Source organism: Leptodactylus fuscus, chromosome 3 (genome assembly GCF_031893055.1).
Source record: "Leptodactylus fuscus isolate aLepFus1 chromosome 3, aLepFus1.hap2, whole genome shotgun sequence".
Classification (NCBI taxonomy): Eukaryota; Metazoa; Chordata; class Amphibia; order Anura; family Leptodactylidae; genus Leptodactylus; species Leptodactylus fuscus.
In genome coordinates this window covers 132,270,678-132,296,467 of record NC_134267.1, presented here as the reverse complement: position 1 = coordinate 132,296,467, position 25,790 = coordinate 132,270,678, and the positions used below count along the sequence as shown (strand labels likewise).

Sequence of the window (25,790 nt, the reverse complement as noted above, 5' to 3'; positions counted from 1 at the left end):
CCCAGCTTCATATACACCCTTCATCTGCCCCCAGATTCATGTCCCTCCATCTCTGCCCCCAGATTCATGTCCCCCCATCTCTGCCCCCAGATTCATGTCCCCTCCATCTCTGCCCCAAGATTCATGTCCCCTCATCTCTGCCCCCAGATTCATGTCCCCTCCACCGCTGCCCCCAGATCCATGTCCCCTCCATTTCTGCACACAGATTCATGTCCCCACATCTCTGCCCCCAGATTCATGTCCCCTCCATCTCTGCCCCCAGATTCATGTCCCTCCATCTCTGCCCCCAGATTTATGTCCCCCCATCTCTGCCCCCAGATTCATGTCCCCTCCATCTCTGCCCCAAGATTCATGTCCCCTCATCTCTGCCCCCAGATTCATGTCCCCTCCACCGCTGCCCCCAGATCCATGTCCCCTCCATTTCTGCACACAGATTCATGTCCCCACATCTCTGCCCCCAGATTCATGTCCCCTCCATCTCTGCCCCCAGATTCATGTCCCTCCATCTCTGCCCCCAGATTTATGTCCCCTCCATCTCTGCCCCCAGATCCATGTCCCTCCATCTCTGCCCCCAGATTCATGTCCTCTCCATCTCTGCCCCAGATTCATGTCCCTCCATCTCTGCCCCCAGATTCATGTCCCTCCATCTCTGCCCCCAGATTCATGTCTCCACATCTCTGCCCCCATATTCATGCCCCCTCCATCTCTGCCCCCAGATTCATGTCCCCTCCATCTCTGCCCCCAGATTTATGTCCCCTCCATCTCTGCCCCCAGATTTAGGTCCCCTCCATCTCTGCCCCCAGATTTATGTCCCCTCCATCTCTGCCCCCAGATTCATGTCCCTCCATCTCTGCCCCAAGTGTCATGCCATCCTCTCCATCTCTGCCCCCAGATTCATGTCCCTCCATCTCTGCCCCCAGTGTCATGCCGTCCTCTCCTTCATCTGCCCCCAGTTTCACGTTCCACATTACACTTACCTTCTCCTTCGTTCCCCCGCTGCTCTCTGCGTGTCTCTCTCTTTTACTGGCACACAGTTGTAGACGCGATGAGCTCCTCGCTTCGCCGCTGCCGCCGGCTACCCGGCAGTGTAGACGCGATGTCAGTGAGAGAGGCGGCAGCGGCGAAGTGAGGAGCTGACACAGGTCAGCTTCTCGCTTCAGCCACATATGTGTCAGCAAGAGAGGCGCGCAGCGGCGAAGCGAGGAGCTGACCTGTGTCAGCTCCTTGCTTCAGCCGCGTAAGTGTTTAACTCAGATCTGCGTCCTCTGGACGCAGATCTGAGTTGAAACAAACAGGATATACAATGACTGCTGTGAGCACCAGGGGGCCCGGGCCCCCCCAATTTTTAAATTTGGCCGAGCCCCTGACGCCAGTAGCAGTAGTACTGGCCTATCGGCGGCCCTGATTGCTAGTATTGAATAGCTATGGAATAAATCTTCCCCAGAGACTGCAGACACTCACTTTAATCATCAAGAACATATCTACAATGCTTCAAGTTTTTTTTTTTCATTTTCAGAAAACAGGATTTACATTATTTAACCTATGCCCTAATAGCTCTATGTTCACCCACAGGACTGAATGCACATTACAGTAGGTTGTTACAGGAGTATCCCATTATATTATTTTTTTTTTCCATTCTTAAGATAGGGATTTTATATGCAAAAAGTAAGCAATGCAAACTACAAATTTCTGGTAAGGCCGTAAAAGAACACTAAACCTAAAGTTTACTCATAAAACAAAACAACCGAAAAATTAGTTACCCTAAGGGCCCGTGCACACGATGTAACACGGCGCTGATTCTGACACATAAACTTGTGTCAGAGTCAGCGCTTCAAAAACAAAATCCCATTGACTTCAATGGGTTCCATTTAACGCGTGTAACACATTGAAATCAATGGGTTACAAAGCCTCCCATTGATTTCAATGTGTAGCGCACGTGCGACGGAACCCATTGAAGTCAATGGGAGTCTGTTTTGAAGCGCTGACTCTGACACAAGTTTTCGTTTCAGAATCAGCGCCATGTGCACAGGCACTTACTGTTTGTCAGTCTGCCATGTTTTCTGCATAATCCTTCTACATATAGGGGCTGATTTATCAGGACTTTTACACCTGAAAAGTAGCATAGAAGGCAAAAAAGTTGAAATATTTGTTAGCAATTTCAAAGTTATATGCTTCACACAAATGTCCTTTATAGGACTAAAATACTTAAAGCAATAAATACAATGTTAAAAAATAAAATAATTAGTGAACCTGTCAGGTGTTTTTTTTTTTTCACCCTAAACTGGCCGCAGCATCAAGTCATGACCTTTCCTATGGTGCCCTTCACTAAGGTTTCTGATGTCGACATGACAAGTTATAAGAATTTAAAGAGGACCTTTCACGTCCTCTGGCACATGCGGTTTTATATACCGCTAGAAAGCCGACAGTGCGCTGAATTCAGCACATTATCGGCTTTCACGTTCTGTGCCCCCAGGTGAAGAGCTATCGGTGCTGGTACCGTAGCTCTTCACTATCAGAAGGGCAGTTCTGACAGTCAGCCAGGAACGCCCTTCCTCATAGGAGTGTCTTTAGCGCTGTACTGTAAGAGCGGTGAGGAATGCCTCCCCCCCCTCCTGATTGTACTCGTCCATAGATAAGTACTGGGGGGGGCTTTTCTCACCACTCAGCGTCCTGGATGGGCAGTAAGCAATGCCCCCTCTCACAGTACAGTGCTATAGACACTGCTATGAGGAAGGGTGCTCCTGACTGACTTCAGAAACACCCTTCGGTACCGGCACCAATAGCTCTTCACTGGGGGCAGAGAATGTGAAAGCCAGCATTGTCAGTTTTCTAGAGTTGTATTGCACCACATGTGCCCCAGGTGGTGAAAGGATCTCTTTAAAACCTTACACTAGCATATACAAATTAACCTTTACTAGTCACTGGAAATTGGGAGCAGTTTCATTTAGTCATGTAGTCATTGGGCCAAATCACATCCTGTATGGATGGAAGTTAGATGGGTTATCAGGCTGACGTCTAACAGTGAGGGACATCTGCAATGGGTGTGAATTAGCACAATGACGGCATGACTAGATACAGCCACTCCCTGTCTCCATTTGCACAAGGTTTTAAAAGCTTATAAGCTTAACTTTTCAGCAAAAGAAAGTATAGCGAGGGGCAAGATTAAACTTGATGCTGTGCACCCTGAGATCAGTTTATGGTGGGAAAACCACAGGTCAGATTCCCTTTAACATAAAACAAATGCAGTTATGAACAAGAACACACTCTTTATATATAAACAAAAAAAATAAATAAAAAAGACATGCTTAGTATTTCATTCATAACCACCCCCACATAATGCATTATGTATCCAACAACCCCCCCCCCCCTTCCTCAAGCCAATGATCTGTATGGAGCCATTTCTGGTGCCTGTCGTGTAAACAATACAGGGCTAAAAGCAGAACGCTCTCTCCGCTGTATAGTGTCCCTACACCTTCACTAGAGCTCAGCTCCCATTGACTTCATTGGGAATTAAGCTGTAGTGAATTCACCGGGTAGCTAGACATCAGACAAATCTTACTTTTTCCAGACCCAAATTTTGTACTGGACAGTCACCAGAAGTGAGTATTGACCTCTATCAATCATATACTTATGACTTATCCTGAGGTAAGGCCATAAAAAATAAGCCCTCCCTTTAAAGAGCTAAAAGGGCCCCCAATGGGTCAGTCCAACCCTGAGTAGGAGCCAGGTAGAGGAATAGCAACTGTTCTAAATACAAACAATATGACTGGCAACACTAGCATTTTGACGACAGCCATGCAACCTGCCCAGGAGAAAGTTATATTATTAAATGTGTCCAATGAGGTAGAGACTCTGGTGAGAGGGACATAATTAAACGAAAATAGAGCTGAGCAAGGATTAGTTAAGTAAACTCCCAGCTAGGGTAGTGGCCTGTCTTTTCATTGGAATAGGAGATTAGAGGAGAGAAAAGCCAGAGTGTTTCTGTTCACACCAACATTGAGTATTTGGGATTTAGCGCCATTAATATTATAGCAGGACACTGCTCCAAATTTGCCTAGAGTGTTTTGAATGGTGGGAACAGTAACAAGCAGGTCAGTAATAGATAAAATTACATCATCCCCATAGAGAACTATTTTATGGGATGTCTTGCCTACAGTGATATCAGAAATGGATGGGTTAAGTTTGGTTGGCTTCCTCTAGTGCTTTCATTCCCAAATAAAAAATTATAAGCAATAGATAACAGCACTGGTGTGTACTAGAGATGAGCGAACAGTAATAGTAACTGTCGAGTAGCCCCTCAATATTCGACTACTTGAATCGAATATCGAACCCTATTATAGTCTATGGGGGGAAAATGCTCGTTTCAGGGGTAGGCAACATTCGATCAAATTATACTTACCAAGTCCACGAGTGAGGGTCGGGCTGGATCCTCCGAGAAGTCTTCTCCTTGCAGCGTCCCCGCGGCATCTTCCGGCTCTGAAATCACTCTGCCAGGCATCGGGCCTGGGCAGAGCCGACTGCGCATGCCCGCACTACAAGTGGACATGCGCAGTCGGCTCTGCCCAGGCCCGATGCCTGGCAGAGTGAATTCAGAGCCAGAAGACGCCGCGGGGAAGCTGCACAGAAAGACTTCTAAAGGTAGGAGAAGAACCAGTGTTGATTGGTCGACTGTATAGCATTCGGCCAATCAATGCTGGTTCTGCATCAAACTTTTACATTCGATTAGCGAGTGGTACTCGATCGAGTACGAGTATTTAGAATACTGTAGTATTCGATCGAATACCTACTCGATTGAGTACTACTCTCTCATCTCTAGTGTGTAACATTTGTGATATGGAATCTATCAGCCAGAGGCCAACACCCTTGCCATAGGCATCGGATAAAGGGCAAGTATAGCAGAGTTAATATGACCTCGAATCCGAAATGTATCTAATATACTGGATAGGTAGCCCCAGTATATTCTGTCAAATGCCTTCTCTGCATCCAAAGACCAGAGAAGCAAAGGTGTCTGGGAGATCTCTGCTCTTTGAATGAAACTAATGAAGTGTCGTGTACCATCTAGGGCTTGTCGACCAGCTACAAAGTCCACCCGGTCCAGTTGTATGTACAACAATGGGCAAGCCAGCATATAGACAATCAACCAGAATCTAAGCATCAATCAGATGAGTAAGAAAACAATATGCAAAATAGTTAACGCTTCTGACTCAGAATGGGGATGAAAGGAGAGAGGTGATTGTGAAAAGTTTAACTTGTGTAGGACCACAGACATTTGTAATATGCAGTACACTGCATATATAAGACCTGTCCAGATAATGACATAGTTAGCATGAAAACATGATACATAGACCATTAATGTCTTTGTGCACTCTCCTGAGCCTAATGGTAAGGGGATATCCACACTGCCTTTGGTGACCATCAGCAGTGTCTGTAACTATTGTCCGTTAAAAGATTTTAGCAATGGAAACTAACTGAACCATCTGTAATCCATTAAGATTTCCATTCATTTCAATGGGATTTTTTCTTGTGTCTGTTAGTGTCCGTTTACACGCAATCCATCAGAAGTCTGTTTTTTCCAGTCAACAAAATATCCTACATGCATGACTGTTGTGTCCGTTTGAAAAAACGTATTCTTGATGGATGCGAAGTGTCCGTTATTTTTGTAACATTGAAGTCTATGGGGAATGGATTTATAACAGACAGTAACTGATAGCCATCAGTTACTGTCCGTTATTTTGTGTCCGTTTTTTCTGCACATGCTCAGAAAGCATAAAAAAATTTAAAAAAATGGACATTAACTGACAGTAACTGATTAAATTAAATGGATCAGTTAAAAAAAAAAGGACAAATTGACATCAGTTAGTGTCCGTTAATTCAACGGTAGTGTGAACCCTGCCTAAGTGTTGCTCAGTAAACTACTGCCAGGTGTCCATCGTATGTACATATATGCCTCAGAAAAATAGAAAAAAAAAATAGAATAAATTAACACTTTTGAAGGGTCAGACATCAACTGGGCAATGTCCCTTGGAAGATTCTGCATGATTTAAAACTCAGGTACCCTTTAAGGGTCCATTCACACCATTCACACGGAGTAAACGCGCGTTCATTTTGGCAAAATACACATGTAAAGAATACACGTGTAAAAATAAGACTCCCATTGACTTCAATGACATTTATATTTTGATGTGTATTTTGACGTGCATTTTGATGTGTATTTTGACATGTTTTTTTTACACATGTAAAAAAATGTCTTTGAAGTCAATGGGAGTCTTATTTTTACACGTGTATTTTTTACACGTGTATTTTGCTAAAATGAGCGCGCGTTTACTCCGTATGAACGGACCCTAATAAGGCAGTGGCATAACCACCGCACCTTAGGGGGCTTGGTGGTCCCTTCTGTTTTTTTTTAAAATTTATTTAAATAAGCTGTTACCTGCTGGAGTAATCCCTATTTACTTACAGATTCCCTTTCCTGCTCATAGCCGCCTCTGTTTCTCTTTCAGCCCTCTAGGGGGCCCTTTTCATCACATTGCTGACACTGAACAGCATCAGAACGTCGCTGGCTGCGACATGGTATGGGACACACAGGGACCACCTAGAAGGTGGAAGGGGATGCAGAGACGGCCTTGAGCAGTATGTGTGTCGCGCGATGTTCGGCTGGCTGTTCTGTTCAGACCAAATATGTCCTAATAGAAACTGCTATTATCATACTCTGGGATCTCTTCAGATCCCAGAGAATAATGATCTGAAGTGAGCAAACATAGAAACCAGTGTTACCGCTCTTCTGCAGACATCACATGGGTCAGGCCAGTGTCATGACGCATAATGATGCCGGCTTAACCCGCATCTGTGATGTCATTGAAGATGGTTGGATACAGCAAGGAGATGCGCTGGAGACCAGAGTGGCCACTATGGGACATTATACTGTGTGTGGGGGACACTATGGGACATTATACTGTGAGAAGGGGCCGCTGTGGGACAGTATATTGTATGCAAGAGCTATGGGATATTACTCTGTGTGCAGGGGCTGCTAGGGGACATTATAATGTGTGGAGGGGTTGCTATGGGATATATTCTGTATGGAGGCCACTATGGGATATTATAGTGTGCGTCAATGGGATGTTTTTACGGTGTAGGGGCCAGGAAAGGGGTGCTATGCCTAGTCAAAAGTTTGCTATGGGGTACAGTCTTTGATAGTTAAGGGGAGTATGTCAGTGGTATTGACTTCTCAGAGCCCCATAGGTGATAAGAAGAAGAGTGTTAAAATACCTATCTGCATAGTCATGCTACTTACATGACCAAGAAATCCTAGCAGTAATGCTCCTGGTGCTGGAACTGGAAGCTACCAGGGAAATTTCTGTTCATGTGTATTTCCCTGGGCTCTTTTGCACAGAATTCCCTCAATTTTCTGCCTTCTGCTCTAAGTTATGGCTCTATCACTCTTCTGATTGGATGCTAGAGCTGTCATCTGGCAGATGAGTGTTGTTGGGGGTTGTTTTAGGGAGAGAGCCTGATGCACTGCACATAAAAAGAATTTCTCCAAAGCAGTTGGTATCCTGGCAAGGTTTCTATAACATGCAAGAAGCATGACCATGCAGATACAAATGTTTACCTTGCTTTCTTTGCTACCTATATAACATTGTCAGCTGTCTTATGGGTCAAAACGGTGGAATGGTTTCCTTTAACTGATTCTGCATATGCTGAAAGCATAGACTGTAAGAAAAAAGTGATTTAGGCCTTATTCACATGATAGGAATAAGTGGACAGGTGATGTCTGTTTTTTAAATGGCCATAAAATGTCTATTGGAGTAGTCACATATCCTTTTTTATATGTAAAAAAAAAAAAATACAACTCGCATATCTGTCCCGATTTGATGGTAACATAGCCTCAATAGTAAGTAGTCAAGTCAATGGGTCAGTTTTAGTAGTTGTCATTTGGATTACAATCAGTTTTGACAGCTGTTAAAAACAGAGCAATACATCCACGTTTCTTGGGCGATGGCACAATAGATAAAGTGTTAGATAAAAACTATACAGGCAAGGTGCCATTTGCAAAAATTAAAAGGTAGGTTATCAATAACTGATTGGTGGAGGTCCAAAGCCCAAGATTGAAATGCAGCCTCCGGTGATATCATAGTCATTTTTCAACATGGACTGTCTGCATCTCAGTCTTAGGCTGCTTTCACACGGAGTAACGCGCCGCTCATTCTGACACGTAAACACGTGTCAGAGTGAGCGCTGTAAAACAGAATCCCATTGACTTCAATGGGTGCCGTCTTACGCGCGCTACACATTGAAATCAATGGGTTAAAAAGCCTGTTTTTATTGATCCTAAAAACAGGTCACCAATATCTTAGTTTTGGAATACCTCTTTAACTACTAAGCTAACCCTGTCTATGCAAATGATATTCTCTATATTACCAGAATATACTGTATATCCATCAAGGCAGTCACTGGTCTAATGTTTTCATATTAAGTGCAAAGTATAATTAAGTTACCTTGGTTCATCCATAGTTGTAGTAGTCTCAGGATCTTGGTATATATATATATATATATATATATATATATTGAGCTGGTGAAACATATACAAATGGAACAGAGGCAATCCATGATTCTTTTTACACCACATTTTAATGTACGCTATAGGTAGGTTTACACTATGTACCAACATCACTTAAAATACTTCTTGTCCTTTAGAAATAATAGTTTCCATTCAGTTTAAGACTGATAAGTATAACAATATTACATGCATATAGTAATATATACATGTATTCTAGTACTGCATGAATAACTGAACTTTCTAATACAAAGCAGAGGTGTGAAGCACTTTGATCTATGTAATGTCTAGGACTGCTCTGTACATTCATCCCCTACAGTATACATACCTAATGGTTGCTGCAGACACTGCACTGTAGATAAAAATTAGAATCTCCTGTATTCTCATTGCTATTAGAACACAACCAGCAATTTTCTCTCTCTTTTTTTTTTTTTTAATAAATCTTTGCTGATTTCCTATTGATCCCCCGAAGGAGATTTGCTGAGTGTTAGGCTTGTTAGCTGTGTAGAAAGACAATACTGCAAGGTGTTAACCCCTTCACCGCCAGGGGGCAGAACATCCTCTTATCCGCAATGCTTTGATATATTAGCAGCAAACAGAAATGCAGAGGGTGGGGGGAGGGGATGGGTAAAGGCATTCTGTTATGCATTTTTAGAAAGAATGCCGAGACGCCATGGGATTCTGCATCTTCTTGCAATGTCAACAATCACTATCCTAGATAGAAGGCACATATACAAGCTGTATACAGCTGGCATATATACAAGAGGTATACAGCTGATACCTATACAAGAGGTATATAGCTGGCACCTATACAAGAGGTATACAGCTGGCACAAGAGGTATACAGCTGGCACAAGAGGCATACAGCTGGTGACTTAGTACATGCCACATTGCAGACCTTTCCTGTGTGCTCAGTACAGCTCCTGGTAAATCTAGGGAGGAGTTGCATAAAGACAAATCTTGATGCAGTGTAAATGACATTTGGCTATTTGTTTAAGCCATGCGTGTGTGAATGGTGCTGTATTCGCAGAACTCATTGGCTTATCGTTTACTACAAAGCTAATGACTGTTCCTATTGCACATAGGATGCCAGGAACTGGTTAACAGAAATGAATGGCAGCCTATGCATTGGTCCTTAGCCGGGTGGCCTTGAGGTATTATTCCAGCACAAGGGGGAGGGAAGCGAGAAGAAAAGGAATAAGCATAGCAAAACAGCAGTTAACCCTTTGCCATGGGATTGAGATTAGTTTATTTCACACAACGATTCCATCAAGCTTTTCTTTTTTTCTTCTCCCCTCCATTTTCCTCTGCAACCGAAATCCTTCTCCCCTTCCTCTCAGCCCCCTCCCCTTAGAGGTAAGGAGCAGGCAAGGCAGTGTGGAGCAATCCGACGCTGCCCGTTTCCAGGGTGAAATCCTCCCCCCTTCCCCCTCTCCAGCACCTCTCACATCCAGACGCTGGTTAATTAATACCGCTAGAGAGGATTGAGGAAATAATGAGAATATAGGGCTAAATAAAAATAAGCGGGGAAGCTCCATTGTCCCCTATGAGATGAGAGGAGTCGTTGTGCGGCTGCTGGAGGGAGGGCGGCATCAGCAGCAGCAGCAGCAGCACCGGCGGGCGCGGTGGACAGCTCCCTGCCCGCAGCCAGCAGCACTGGAGCCCCAGCAGTGGATGAAGTGACAGTGAGCAAGTAGAGACCGCCAGTGCTGGAAGTAAACGCTGCTCTCTCTCTCTCTCTCCATTAGGCTTGGGCTGACAGTCTCTGCCTTACTCACAACCATTGCTCCATCAGCCATAATATTTTCATCTTCTCTCCCTCTCTCCCTTCACAGGAACGACTCTTTGGGAACCTGGTCCACCCAGGGATGTAAAACTGTGCTCACCGATGCATCCCATACAAAATGCTTATGTGATCGTCTCTCTACCTTCGCCATTTTGGCTCAGCAACCTAGAGAAATAGTAAGTAACAAAGGCAAGACTTAAAAGAAACAGCTGGGCTGTGATAAGGGTGATAATGCATGTGTAGAGGCTCTGCATGTCTGTATATGATACTAGCCTGCATACATTCACATGCACAATCGTGTACTCATGTCCAGCCAAGAATTGTGCAGCATGTGTTGTATTTCATAGAAAAAGACAAGACTGCTTAGAAATACTGGAGTGGATGGCTTCATTTCTTATTGAAACACTGATCTGCAACATAATAAGACATACAGGTCAATAGCAGGGATTTTTTTTCTTTGCACACAGCACTACTGAAGGAGGATAGGAACAGCATACTGTATAGTAGCCATTGGAATGGAGATTGCTTAATAGATTGCAGATATTCACTGGGCATTTCACACTGTTATTGTCTTAGGCTTATTGACCTTCTCTGCAGGATATGAACTATCTACTGTATAATAACAGATATCAAACACGCAAATCAGCTGGTAAATAGTATAATATGCTTATAATTTTGATGTCATTGATTTCATACTATTATCTTGAAATGCAAGTGAATGGTATATTATGATGTCCATGGAAAAGTCATAATAGGATATTATCAGGAAGACACTGTTGATTTGGGACTTTTTAGTTTGGGTATTAGCAAAGTTTGCAGAATGGTAAACCTGGTCACCATAACAAAAAGTTTATCACCATCAAAGACTTGCACTTATACGTACCAACTTTTATTGCTATAATTGTAGCATAACTGTACAGTAAAACATATATATGAGATTACTATTTATTCTTCAGTGTGACTTATTAATACACTTATTTGTTGTTTACCATCTACAGATCATGGAATATTCAGGTACTCCTTCAGTCACCCTGATAATTGGCTGTGGTCTTTCTTGTTTGGCCTTGATCACCCTTGCAGTTGTATACGCAGCACTATGGAGGTACATATCTGGTGTATAAAAACAGCATTAGTTGCAATATTTTGCAGTTTCTTTCTTTTTTTCTTTCTTTCTTTCTTTCTTTCTTTCTTTCTTTCTTTCTTTCTTTCTTTCTTTCTTTCTTTCTTTTCTATATATTTCTTTAAAAACAGTAAGTGAACCAATATGTGGAGTCCATAGCTGTGAAAGTTAGTAAAAGTAGTTGTAAAGCTTTAACTTTACTGTCTTACATCTTGCCTACTTAGTTTCTCCAGTAACGTTTGTGCATATGGTTTTGACTTCATACAATATTTCCCAAATAATATCCCCAGGCCTGATCCACAATCAAGGATTCTGGCCTATGCCAATTTCTGAGGATTTTTTTTAACAGGAACATGGTAAAAAGTTTACAGAAGGACAAAAGCTACGTGCTCACCTTGTATTATTATTTTGGAAGAAGCACAATGAAATGCATGCAAAACACACCCATTGACCCTCTCAATACCAGATTACATATGAAATCTCTCTGAAATCTTTCATTTTATGTTAAACAAATAGAGTGAAATTCCAGTGGAAGTAAGAGGCTACAGGTCAGAAAGCTTACAAAGTCATCTTACTTGCCTTAAAAATGGAGCAAATATCGCTGGAGGGGGAATCTAGGAGGAACATTGAGGTTTTTAAAAACAAATGTGTAGCCAATCCATTTCTTGAACTTTTTTGGCCATACATGTTGTTCATATTTTCAAACTTTATAACCATTCAACTTCCAAGTGGGTGATTTACAATTGCTAGAATGCATATTATTTTGTTTCTGTTTGTTTTAGTTTACATGATCAAACCATTTAGTTAAATTATGTACATGGAATGAAAAGAGCATGGTAATACTGGTTATTTGGTTTAAGTGACCACAAAAAACATACCCCACATTTATTCAGAAGACTCCTGAAATTTCAATTGATCTATTAAACCCTACAACAAACCTCAGAAAACACTACGAAAAGACTTGAACATTGGGTCTTTCTAGCCAAAGATGTTATCATCTGGCTAACTGTTGGGTGATCACATTATCCATATTCAGTTATTACAAATTCCGCAATGCCTCTTTGTATCCTAAACCAAGGAAAGGCCCTAGACAATAAGGGATTGGCAAAAAGTGAAAAACATCTGTGGTTCACCTATATAGAGTCTTCTTAGTGGTAGATTCTTCGGGGTGCACAGTCTACTTCGGACTTAGGAAGTAATAGAAGCAGTGGTAGGAACAATGAACGTGCCAGCAGCAATCCAAGATTCGCAAAAAAATAACTTAATTTATCAAAAATAAAATTATAACAATAATAATGTTATAATTTTATTTTTGATGAATTTTTGATGAATTTTTCAGAGATCTGACGGCACATTCTTTTTCCTACCAATGAGGGATAGGGCATGCACGACATGGGTTAGGATTATGGAATGGAAAGGGTTAAATTGGTCAGTGTTTATGGGAAAATGGTGAGCGGAGTCAGAGGTTATAAGGGGAGTGCAGTGGTGAAGATTATGTCACTCTGACAGTTAGGAACTGAAGTGAAGTGGTTGCATACCTGCATGATGGTGGACTTAGAGGCACTGATGGTCCTTGTGCGGGAGGCAGCTGCCGTGCATGGCAGCAAGGTCTTAGAGGAGAGGCTACTGGCTGCCGTGCAGAAACTCCCAGGCCAGAGCTCATCTCCCCTGGTTCTTTTTCCTCATGTTTGGTGGTCCCAGCCTGGCGGTCCCGGAGCGCTTTTCACCATCTCGGAGCAGACGGCTAGGTGGCACTCCAGGAGCCCCAGACGGGACCCTCTGAACCCTCTGGTTCGCGCATGGATGCTGAGAAGAATCTTCAGTCGTCTGGAAGGAGGCCTCGTGGATCCATTCCCTACCTCCTCTTCTTCTCCCTGAACCTGTGTGACCACTTCCTGGACTTGGGATGGGGGACGGGCTCAAAGCAAGAAGGATGCTGGTGGGGACTGACCCTCGGGTGTGCGCCCCGCTAGTGACGTCGGCATGGCCTCTGGTGGCCATTGTAGCGATGGCCGGATCTTCAAGAGGCAGAACTACTAGCCTGGGCCAGAAGAGGCCGGCCGAAGATGGCATCGATTGCCTCGGCGAAGATGGCCTTGAATGAGCGTGCTAGTGGGTCCAGCACTGAAGAGGGTAAGTGCACCCATGGTGATGGCACGGAGGAGGTGTCCTGTCCAGGAGCTGCGGCGGCTGGTCCAGGTCCCTCCACGATGCAGCCAGGTGAGCAGAGCAGGTGGGGTCAGGGGGTGTTAACTGTGGTGCTGCCATGGGCAGTAGTGGTGGTAGTGGTGGTGGGCCCGCTGTGGGGGAGGTCTATCTGGGATCAGCTGGTGGGGTTGCTTCAGCAGACAGTGGGGGATTGCCTTGGTGCTTCTGGGCCTGTGCTAGCGTGGGTTGGCGCTGTGGACAGTGAGGCATCTGGGTTGGGTGCGGCGTTTGTGTCTGTGGAATGTGGTTCGCAGGGTGGGAGCATGGCTGGGACCTCGGAGCCCCCGCTGGATGGTACCGCTGTTTCACCGGTTGTTGCAACGGTGACTGAGCGTAAAGAGGACAAGGCAGAGGACATTGTGTGGTTGGATGATAGGGTGAATGTTTCGAGCGCCCCTTGGGGGCATACTTGAAGCTAGGGGTCCGTGAAAAATTTGTAAGGGGGAGTATGTGGAGATTTTCTCCCTTCTCCCCCTTGATAAATTTAATCTTGACATGGTGAAGCCCAGTGACATCAAGAAGGAGGATGACGAGAAGCGTCGTTATCGCTTGATTCCACAGACATTTGCCAATTGGCTCCAGGCATTTGCAATATTGGCGAGTGTCATCGGTGAAAAGGAGCCTGAACACTGTTTGGTGCTCTTTAGTTATATGGACGCGGTATGGGAGACCTATAGAGTCTATGATGAACAGTTTAGGCAGATGAAGGCTAATGACTGCGCTAATGGCTGTGCTGGCGGCACCATCCTTCTGTGGGCAGCCGGGTTTGGGCTTCGCTATTGGATCCTCGGTGGGACAACGTAAGGGGTATTGCAGGCAGTACAACGAGGGGCAGTGTAAGTTTGGAACTTGCTGTCGCTTCAAGCATGAGTGCTCTGGCTGTGGTGGGAATCATGGACTCCACAAGTGCTTTTAAGAAGGGGAAAGGGTGATGCCGGAAAGGCTGTTGAGAAAAGGGAAGACACTGGTGAGGGTCACAGCAGTGACCTTTTCTAAGTAGATACATGGATAGGGCCGCGGTGCGGTTGTTGGGGGATGGTTTTGGGGAGGGGTTTCGTATTCCTTTTGATGCATCTGCCCCGATATTCCGTCCTGGTAACCTGAGGTGATGCACACTAAATTGATGAAAGAGGTGGAACTTGGGAGGATGGCAGGGCCGTATTCTGTCCCTCCTTGGCTCATTTATGGGTGCCTCCGCTGTGGGTAGTCCCCAAGCATTAGCCAAACAAGTTCCGCCTTATTCATCCCCTTTATTTCTCAGAGGGGGCGTCAATGACAGTCTTGACCTCTTCTTGTCCTCGGTGTCGTATGCTTTGTTTGAAAGGGCAGTGGAGTTGGTTAGGTGTGTGGGCCCGGGGGCCCTCGTGGCCAAAATGGATATTGAGGCGGCGTTGTGGTTGTTCTCTGTACATCCTGAGAACTTTCACTTGTTAGGTTTCATGTAGGAAGAGCAGTTTTTTGTGGATTGTTGTCTGCCAATGGGGTGCTCTATCTAATTCGCTTACTTTGAGGCTTTTAGTTCCTTTTTGGAATGGGTGGTTCGGCACTTGTCCAGTTTGCCGTTTGTCATCCATTACTTGGACGACTTTCTCTGTGTGGGGCCTGTGGGTTTGTCGGTGTGTCTGGTGTTGTTGTGCACAGTGGAATGGGTGGCTAACTTGTTTGGGGTCCCTCTGGCCTCGGACAAGATGGAGGGTCCAGCGTCCATGATTAAATTCCTCTGGAGGATCTGCATGCCACGGTGCAGGCGTTCCAAGGTGCTGCTGCGGGAGATTCAGTCCTTGCTGGGAAAGCTGAACTTTGCCTGCCGCATTATGCCGATGGGGTAGGTTTTTTGCCGTTGTTTGGCTGCACTAATGGTTGGGGTGTGAACGCCTCATCACTTTGTGTGTCTTAACGCAGCAGTGAAGGCGGACCTGGTAGTTTGGGGCTCGTTTTTAGTTCACTTTAATGAGCACTCATTGTGGCTTCCTTCTGTGGTGTCTAGTGCAGCTCTGGATTGGCATACTGATGCAGATGAGTCTGTTGGTTTTGGGGCGTATTTTCAGGGGCATTGGTGTACGGGATCTTGGCTGGAGGCCTGGGTGGATGCCGGGTTGGTTAGGACCCTCGCGCTCTTCGAATTGTTTACGATTTTGATGGCGGTTGAGCTGTGGGAGGGGGTAATTTTGTGACAGGAGAGTGTGTTGTCACTGTGATAATAGTGCTGTTTTATATGTTATCAACTCCCTGTCAGCTTCATCCCTTCCTGTGGTTTCATTTTTGCAGCATTTGGTCTTGAGATGTTTGAAATTGAATGTGTGTGTTTCTGTGTGCTATGTTCTGGGTTTGTAGGTTTTAAAAATAGGTTTTTCGATAGGTTTTGGCAGTTGGCGCTGGGGGCGGCAAGACGAGTGAGGATTGTCCGGATTGTTTATAGTCCCTGGTGTTGGTGTCGGTGTCGCGGCGGGGCTTGTCCAGCGCTCAGGGTCAGCAGTGATGTAGAGACGGTACCAGCAGGTTTGGTGTGAGTGGGACCGTGAGTGTGTGGCACTAGGCGGCACCAGTTTGGATGAGGAGCGGGTGTAGCTGTTTTTGTCCTGGATTGGTGTGGCTTTTAATGGGGGATGGTCTGCTACGGTGGTGCCTCGGCAGCTGGCGGCTTTGGCATTTCTGTTCTGGTTGCGTGGTGTCACAAATGTCACGAAAGCGGCCTGTCTCCTTTGATCTGTTGGATCGTTTCCTTGAGTGCTTGTCTGGGTTGTGTGTTTCTGGGTACGAGACTTTGTTGTTTCAGGTGGCCTTCTTGTTAGCTTTATTTCGAGGCCTTCCAGATCAGGGAATTGGTGAGTGGTTCGGTGTCGGCTGGGGGAGGTAGGGGGTTTGCAATTGGCTGATGTGGAGTTCATTTACAGGCAGTTGGAGTTCCATTTGCAGTTTTCTAAGATGGACAAGGTGGGTCGTGGTTGTTTGGTGTTTTTGCATGCACTGGGTGATAAGTGTGGTCGATGTCTTGTGGCTGGTGCTCAGGATTTATTTCGGGTGCGTGGCTCTTTCCCGGGTTCCTTTTTATGTCATGGGGTGGGGGTGCTCTTTGTCCCATTTTCAATTTGTGGCAGTGTTCAAAAAAGCTTTGACTGCAGTTAGTGAGGTCCTGTCTGACTTCAGGTTCCACTCCTTCCAGATTGGGTCGGCTACTGAAGCAGCCCGTTAGGGTTTGTGGGATGGTGTGGTCCAGGAGGTGAGAGTCTGACCACTTCTGCCTGTACGTTCGCCCTTCGCTGTTGTTATGAGGGCCAGAGAGGATAGGAGTATCTGGAGTTGAGTTGGAGGTTGAGGGTCAATTGCTGATGTCTCTTATTTGTTTTTTTTAGGTCCCTGTTTGATTTGGATCTTGGGCCACTCCTATGTGTACTGGGGTGCGCTACTGGAGAACATGGGGCCAGGGTTCTTCCCAAATTTCATTTTTACAGTAGGATCGATCGCCCTCCACATGTGGTTCTATTGCATGTTGGGGGCAATGATCTCAGCATCTGGGCTTCAGGGGGACCATCTAGGACATTAAATTTGATATTTTGCATCTCCTGGCTGAGATCCCTGGCTGGGTTGTGGTATGGTCGAACATAGTGGCGTGTCTGGTGTGGCGCAATGCGAGGTCGGTGGTGTGCCTGGAAAATACATGCATTAAAGTCAATAGGTCTGTGTCCAGGTTTGTGATATGGAATGGGGTGGTGGTGGTGCGTCACTAGGACTTAGAGGTGCCATCCTTGGACCATCTGCGGCGGGATGGCGTTCACCTGAACGCCATCGGGACTGATATTTGGATGCTGGGTCTGCATAACCGTGTGGAGCGTTCCTTTTTGGTGTGGCAGGACTCACAGGCATAAGGGGTCATGCCCTTGAGTCTATGGTCAGGCGTTGGTGGGGGTGAGAGGCCCATTGGTCATTTTTTAGGACCTCATCTGTGGTATGGGGATCCTGGTAGTGAGTGTGTAGGCCTGGGAAGTCCCCCAGTTAGGCTAGTGTCCCTCTGGGGGAGTAGGCAATAGGTCTTAGAAGTGGAATAGTCTACCTGAGGTGGGGTGTTTGTGCCTGGGTAGTTTGGGAGGTGGTGCTTCTTGCCCTTGTTAGAGTTACTGCACTTTAGAATGTTGCTTGTTGTGACATCATTGTTATCTTACGTGACATATTTATATACTGCCCGTTTTATGGCAGTTTTAGAGATTGGTATTTATATGTTACTTTTTAGTTACTGTGCTAATAAATCAGTCTGTATAGGCCAATTTAAATCCAAGAATAAGCCCTTGTAGTTATTCAGGGTTAACTGGAGAGTAAGGGGATGTTGAAGCAACACACAGATGGTAAGTGGACAGAGTAAACTATATTCCTCCTCCCTAGGTCAAGGGTTCTCCTGCTGTGTCCCTGGCAGAAGTACTGTAAAGGCAACCACCAAAAGTTCACTTCTAGAATAATTTAATGGCATCGGCCATGAAACTTTCCACAAGGCATGGCAATAGTGTAGTGCTATCACTGGAGAATTTCTGTCCACTGTCATTTGGCAAGAAAAGTGTGGAATGTCTTACTAAATCTAAATCAGCTTGAGAACAACCAGCGTAAATTAAATTGCCTGCTTATGCATAAAAGTGAGATTTTGCTTTTCCAACTGTCACAATAAAATAAGGCTCTGTTCACATCTCTGTCAGAATTTTCATTTTTCTGTTCCGTATAAACATAAATACTGAAATCCTGACAGAGAAGAATCCATCATATGACAAACACAGATGGATCCCAGTGTGCCCCATTGATAATAATGAAATCTGTCAGGGTCCTATTAAGGTGGTCGTCAGTTTTCTGGATGCAAAAGCCTTGTATGCAGTGATTTTGGTTGGAATCTGCAAAGGATGCTCTTAATGGAACCTGTGACACAAATGTGAACATAGCCTAAGATGCACAAGCAAGAAAAATCAATATTATGCTATAAAACATGATCATGCTTTCATATCTTTATTGCATCATGCTAGCCAAGACAATGATTAAATTCTTGGATACTTGTACCTACTGATGAGTAAGAATTTAAGAGTGTATTCACTGTAGACTCATTAGGGAAGATGTGCTAATACTGTCTAAAAGATAGCACAAACTTAGAATAAAGTAGTCTTAAACTAGAATTATCAAAGTGTCCGATGCTGTGTGATAAATTTGTCGTACATGTTTGCATTTTAGGCCATGTCCCTTTCCCATCCATCCACCCCCCTTTCCCAGTAGCTGCATTCCTTTCAGGCAAATTGGAAAAGTGTCTAAAAAGTATGTAACACACTTAATATATGTAGTGCCCAACATGTTAGACAGTTTTTGGGTGCAAATTATACCAGATTTCTGGTGTGTTTTGCTTAATAAATCTCCACTATTGTATTTCTGCCCCATTGGACAGTCACCAAAATTCACTTGTAAATGAATTTGGAAAAAAAAAATGAACATAGAAAATATTCTTAATGGAGGTAGATTGTACTTGGGACCAGACATACAAATGGTTAATTTCATGAGAATGATGCATTTTGAACTGTAGTCACTGAAACCTAGAGAGGTATTCCTGGACTTTATATTGATGGCTTGTCCGCACTGATCAACTGTAATGCACACAAACTATCACAGCTCCATATGCGTAATAGTAGCCAGCTAAGATAGTACAAGCTCAGTCTCAAGGAATGGTACTAGGCATGAAGTACCTGTCCCCTCCACGATATGCAGAATGATCCTTTATCCACTTCACCATGGATTCTTCAAGCAGCTGGTTAGAATGTTCTGCCAGTTTTAGTGTAGGTTCACGCAAGGTTTTTTGGGCCAGAAACTGAAGCAGAGGTCGCCTCAGTTTCCGGTCCAAAAATGGATAGCTGTGACTGGATGCCGGTGCAGTGCACTCAAATCCGGATTAAACCCAATGAATAGACCTAGTCGAGAGGGAGGTGTCTTCAGGCAGATTCGCGAGGCGAATCTGCTTGAAGAATGAGCATGTCGCTTCTTTTGTTTGTTCTTTGTTCCAGCTCCCAGAAAAAAAAAGAACTGACCGGCTCCCATTGATTTCAATAGGAGCTGTCTTTTTGGTCAGGATTTTGAGGCAAATTCGGCCTCAAAATCCAGACCAAAAAAATATGTGTTAACTCAGCCTTACACTGATGACCTAATAACAATACCCTTTTATCATAACGAATTGTCAGACACATATCTAAGGGAGAGTTCACACAGTGTAACGTGCCGCGTGATGTGGCACGTAGACGCCGCGTGAGCTTTTGCGGGCAGTTCACGCTCCCATTGATTTAAATGGGAGCGGGGATCATATGCGCCGTGGTATTTTGCGGCCGTGATTTTGCAACGGCCGCAAAATAGCGCCGCGTATACGGTATCGGCTCCCATTGAAAACAATGGGAGCGTATTCGGCCCAGAAAAGATCCTGCAGCGTCTACGTGCCAAATCACAAGCCAAAATACTCTGTGTGAACCCGGCCTAATGGTTTAACTGAAACACTACAATGGAATGCATTATAATGCAAAATAAAAGTAAAGCTCCTATTTGTTAGCAAGTGTCCATTCTGTGTAATGCATGAAGTGGAGCCTCTTTTCTGTGACATCCATATGCCATAATTTGGTACATGGGAAATGGTTGCCATCGTGTTCCTCTACGGTATCATTGGTTTATGTCTTATCATTTTGGGATGTTTTCTGGATGTTTATTGAGGTTTGATTTACTTTTAACATAAATTGTATCTATTGACTCGAAATAAATCTGACCATTTCTAAGTCTTTGTTTCTTGCTCTAGTTTCATGGAGTCCCATGAATGTTTCTTCATTTCTATTGTCCTGTCATTCAGTATGATAACATTTCCATAGCTAAACATGTAAGATATGACACTGCATAATATTAAAATAGTGCACATAAAAATGTATGTTGCTATGGCAATGTATTATCATTTGCATAAATTAATTGCGCAAGAGCCAGATACATAGCATATCGTCTGAAGAACATGAATATGTGGTTACATTTAGGAAACCATTTGAAGATACTATTTGACTATTAGTAACAGAAAGATATTCTATTCAGCTTTGCTGCTTGGGTTTGTTATTTGGAGGTTGCAGAATGAAAACCAAATTGGGTGACATTGGCATGGAAATTTCGAAGAATAATTTATACACTGGCATTTAGGTTGGTTTCATTTCCATTTTTCATTGGCATGCAGATTTTCTTTCTTATACGGTACCAAATGACATCCAATTATCCTGTAAAACAGGAAGTGTGATTATTTGGGCTAAAATCAAATGCCGGCTCCAAGCAGACTTATGTTTTATTCACCATTATCTAGAAGACAAGCAGTGCCAGATTCCTGTATGAAGGTTTCGTATGAGTTGACAGTTAGGACCTCGTGTATTATTTTATTGCTATGTGTTTGCTGTTAATTCTGAATGGTTGAATAGCATATTGGAGTGTCTGTGCTACAGATTGTTTGCCAACATTGCTTGATGGTCTTACATGGAGTACCAATACAAAATGTGTAGAAAAGATATTAAAGGGTTTAATCAGATTGTATAAAATTAGCGGAACAACAGATATTGTGATAGAAAAAAATAACCCCCACTCACCTGTTATATCCACTACTTCTCTAGCACCACTGCTTCAATGGCTTCTACTAGTCTCTGCTTGCTTTGCTGCAGTGATGGCCTGCCATACATCCATGTGACCACCATTGCATACATGTATTGCACAAGACTGATGAGGCTGCTTTTTTGTGGTAGTCACATAGATGTATGTGAGATGATACCTGAAGGAAAGTAAACGAAAATTGATGGGGAGCATTAAAGTGTCAAAATTTGGGTGGGTGGGGATAAGTGAGTATTTCCATCAAACAGGAAATTTCCTCTCAGCTAGCTTACTACTAAGGTCAGTGACTGGACATTTCCAATCAAGATGCACTAGGAGGTAGAGACCTGTGGGCAACCTGGATCAGACAAGCCTAGGAATCAAATGAGGGTGCATATAATTTTTTTTTATTGATAGGATAAATATCTTAAAAATATTTTTATTCACTGGAATTATTTCATCTAGAAAATAATTACTAATATTGAAATATTAGTACACCCTTTAATTGTTATCGCTTTATGCTGTGCTATTGGAGAACAAGAGGTCTATATATTGTAGTGGGACCTCTATTATATGTAATTGACCTTAAAGTCAACTAAACTTATTTTGTTGGTCTCTGGATACCTTTATATTAGCCATTAATATCCTGACTATGTTTATATTTTTGTTATGATATTTGCAAGTTTAATAATTCTGATCTTGTAATAGTATACTATTGCAATGGTGTCACAAATGAATAACTAAGGTATTGGTCAATTTTACTCTCATTCAAACAGATACATCAAATCTGAGAGGTCAATCATTTTAATAAACTTCTGTCTATCCATCATCTCCTCAAATATTCTTATCTTGGTGGGCCAAACACAAGTACAAAATAAGGTAGGTCAATTCATTTGTATTCAGTTTGATCATCTGGATCAGTTTGCAATGCAAAGATGTTGTTGAATATGCTGTTGCCCATTTAATGTATGTTCTTAAGCTTGTAGTAGAGTCAATTGGGTCCTATAAAATCTGATGTTGTGTTATTGTTCCTGGAAAAGAAAAGCTATTCTGTGGTTGGTTGCTATGGGCCATCAGGCTTTTTTCAGTACTTGATAAATGTGGCCCATTGTCTGTATTGGTCATGTGTGTCCTTCGGTATTTGTAGGTTTGTTTCATTTTGTATTTTGCTGTCAATTCTGCTGTTTATTAGTGAAAACGTATACTGTGCTAGGTTAATATATAAGGAGTTCACTAAGACTGAACCTTCTATTCAATGCTATGTATTCTGATATAATTCCAGATTTCACACTTATTTATTACATATTAGAATACCAATTATTTAATTTTCACAATGAATGTTACAATGAAATTATTGCATTGAAAAGTAGCTTTTCAAAGAAGATGGCTTAACATATTGTGGAAGTGAAAATCTGTTACATTAAATATAAACCAAATAAGGGGCTAGTCTTCCATATGTGGTGTTGTTTTGGACATATTTTCACTGTTTTTGCGTTTTATTCTATATTGATTGATATATGTTCAAGAAAGAGTTTATCGGTGGCTGATTTCCCAGAAGCTCCTTGGCTGTTTAGAGCTTGGTCAGGTTGCCTGCACACTGGGTGCTGTTATTATTACATCTAGTACCATATGAAGTAGTAGTGTAGTGTGACCGTGTAGTGTGGTTATTCAATATCGGATCTGAGCATATCTGCTTCTGTCAACACATTTGTATTTCCATGTAGCACCCAGAAGAATTGTGAATGCAGATGCTCACAAAATGGTCTCTGATACAGGATATATTATAGTACAAGATGATTAAAAGAAGCTATTCTATATTACTTAATCAGATATGTATATGTCGAGGCATTAGCTTCAAAAAGATGATGATGATGATGATGATGAAATGAAACTTGATGGTGCACGTTATACTGTACATTGGCCTTAATTCATTTGTGTGATGGTGTAAGATGCTTCAGAATTACTAAGATGCTCCAACCTCTAATAATTTTGGCACACCACAGGGAAGGTCTGTGCGTCAGAAATGAAATCTACCAAAAACCAATGCATGTGAGACAGAAACTGTGACTCTGTATGTCTTGTATGCCAAAAATCAACTCCTATGAGCATAACTTAACATAATGATAAAAATGAAAAATTATCTACATATCTTATACCAATAACCATAAACCATATAAGGCTAAGGCCCTGTGTTGCAGAAACACAGTATTTTTTGTTGCTTCATTTTTTGTACCAAAGCCAAGAAAAGTCTTCAATGGGAATGAGAACTATATAGAAAGCTCTTAAGGTCAGTGCACACCGAGTTTTTGGTGCTGATTTTGACGCTGATCCGCCTCAAAATCAGCGTACAAAAAAAGCCTCCCAATAGAATTCTATTGGGAGGCTTTTTTGAAGTTTGATTTCGAGGTGGATTCAGCATTAAAATCAGCGCCAAAAAACTCTGTGTGCACTGACCCTTATACTTATTCTTCCCCCTAAATTCACTCCAGACTTTGGCTCAAAAACTGGAGCAAAATGTACAACAAAAAAGCAGCTTTACAAAATTTTGTGAAGTAACATTCTCGGTAAACCTGATACATTGGGGCAGATATAAAACAGCTTTAGGCCAGGGCCCCATGTGGCATAAACAGCAGTGTTTTACAGTCCCAGAAAAGTGGATGGGATTCTAGTGAATCCCATCCACACATTGCAGAAAAATTCTGCAGCTTCCAAAACCGTTGCATTTCTGGAAATTGTAGCATGTCAATTATACCTCTGGAAACACTATCAGTTTTCCTATAGGTATAATTGAAGCAGAAAGTCCATAGAGGAAAACCATGTGGACTTTCTGTGAAAAGCGCTGTGGGAAAAACCACAATGAGCTTCTGCCGCAGTTTTTCCTGCAGCTTTAGCTGTGGCCTGTTATGTGGGGTCTTAGCCTTAGACATTTTCACTTAACTAAAGGGTATGGTTTGGTGAGAAACAGGTGTGGAATATTTCGGCATGGTCAGATCATTACTGTAAGTGGTACACAAAGGTGTCTAAAGATACACTAAGTTAGTACCGTATAACAAAATAAGTAAATCTGGCCCACTATGTTATATTCAATGCACAGTTTCAAAGCGTCGTATATGACTAATCCGTTTGATGTCCTTTGAATCCTCATGTCATGTACCACCCCAACAGGCCCAGCACTAAATATAACTAACATATAAATATATTATCTATCAGCTTTGCCTGAAATGATCTTTTAAATGTTGGTATACTATATGGATTAAATAAACTGAATAAATACAGAGCTTCCAAATAAATAAATAAATAAATATATATATATATATATATATATATATATATATATATATATATATATATATATATATTCCACAGTTCTGTTCTGTGGAATTAGCTTCAGGTATAGCACAATACAAGCTAAAGGTTGTAAAAACAGAATTCACTGAAATGTCCACGTTTATGACACTGTTTTATAACATGCAATAATTTTGTCTGGCCATACAAAATAAATTAAAGCAAGCCATTTATTCTGTCAGTGAAACTCATACTCCATTTCCAAGAAATGTTCCCATTTATCATCTACAATGTGGTGAAATGTAGTTGATGTAATGATTTGATATCATGGAGCGATAACGTCATATATTATATTTATGTATACTTCACAGCACTTACACAGCAAATGAGTTACTATCTATGTAGAGTGTGGGAAAAGAAGCTTCATTTTTTAAGTGTTGCAACTCACATCAACCCTAATATTTCATGTTCTAATTATATTATGAATATGGAATTAACGATTAATTGTTCAATTTTATATATATTTTATATATAAACTACTTGATGTTATGGCATATTACTATAAATTTCAACGACTTTTACTGTTTTAAATGGGTTTTTGCAGTGCATACTATACTATATTCAAAGTAAAAAAACAAGTTTTTGTTTTCTGGGGTCCAGCTGCTGGGATTCCCATCAATCAAGAGAATAGGGGTCCACAAGAACCCCCAAGTGCCCTGTGTGTATGTTTGACCAGTGCTCCATCCATTTATATGGAACAATCTCTGGCAGTCCCATAGAAATGAATGCAGTAGCTGTCTAGCATGTGCAACAACACACAATTCACATGGGGCACTTTGGTGCACCTATTTGCCCCGTTCTTGTTATTTATGGGGGTCCCAACAGTTAGGCCTCCGGCAACAAAATGTGTTTTCCCTACCCTGTGGAAAGGAGATAAAAGCCAGTAGTGGAAATCTTCCATGTTTTTTTACAGAATGTAAAATCTTTACTTACTGTTTATATTGATAGTGGTAACGTTTTCCTAATGATAAATATATGTATATGTGGTTGTGTATACAAATTCTTAATATTGTGCAGATGCAGTGTTATTCAGCGATTATCTAACTGCAGCAAAATGCAGATTATTATTAGTTATTTATTTAGCACCATTAAAGGGGTATTCCCATGACACTTGTTCACTAATCTGCAGGCTGTTGTGCTCTCTTCACTTCCTGCTTTTCTCGGCACATA

The 25,790-nt window shown here is 42.6% G+C and overlaps 1 protein-coding gene across 8 annotated transcripts in view; it reads left to right on the top strand.

Annotated features, from left to right (window-relative positions):
* The window catches only part of ADGRB3 (adhesion G protein-coupled receptor B3), a 690,055-nt gene that overhangs the window by 522,254 nt on the left and 142,011 nt on the right, over positions 1-25,790 (top strand). For all 8 annotated transcript variants that reach the window (XM_075268344.1, XM_075268342.1, XM_075268340.1 and 5 more), the window contains 3 exons: positions 10,389-10,515; positions 11,338-11,441; positions 22,052-22,154. In XM_075268344.1, coding sequence (XP_075124445.1) covers positions 10,389-10,515; positions 11,338-11,441; positions 22,052-22,154 — 334 coding nt within the window. The remainder of the gene's footprint in view (positions 1-10,388; positions 10,516-11,337; positions 11,442-22,051; positions 22,155-25,790) is intronic.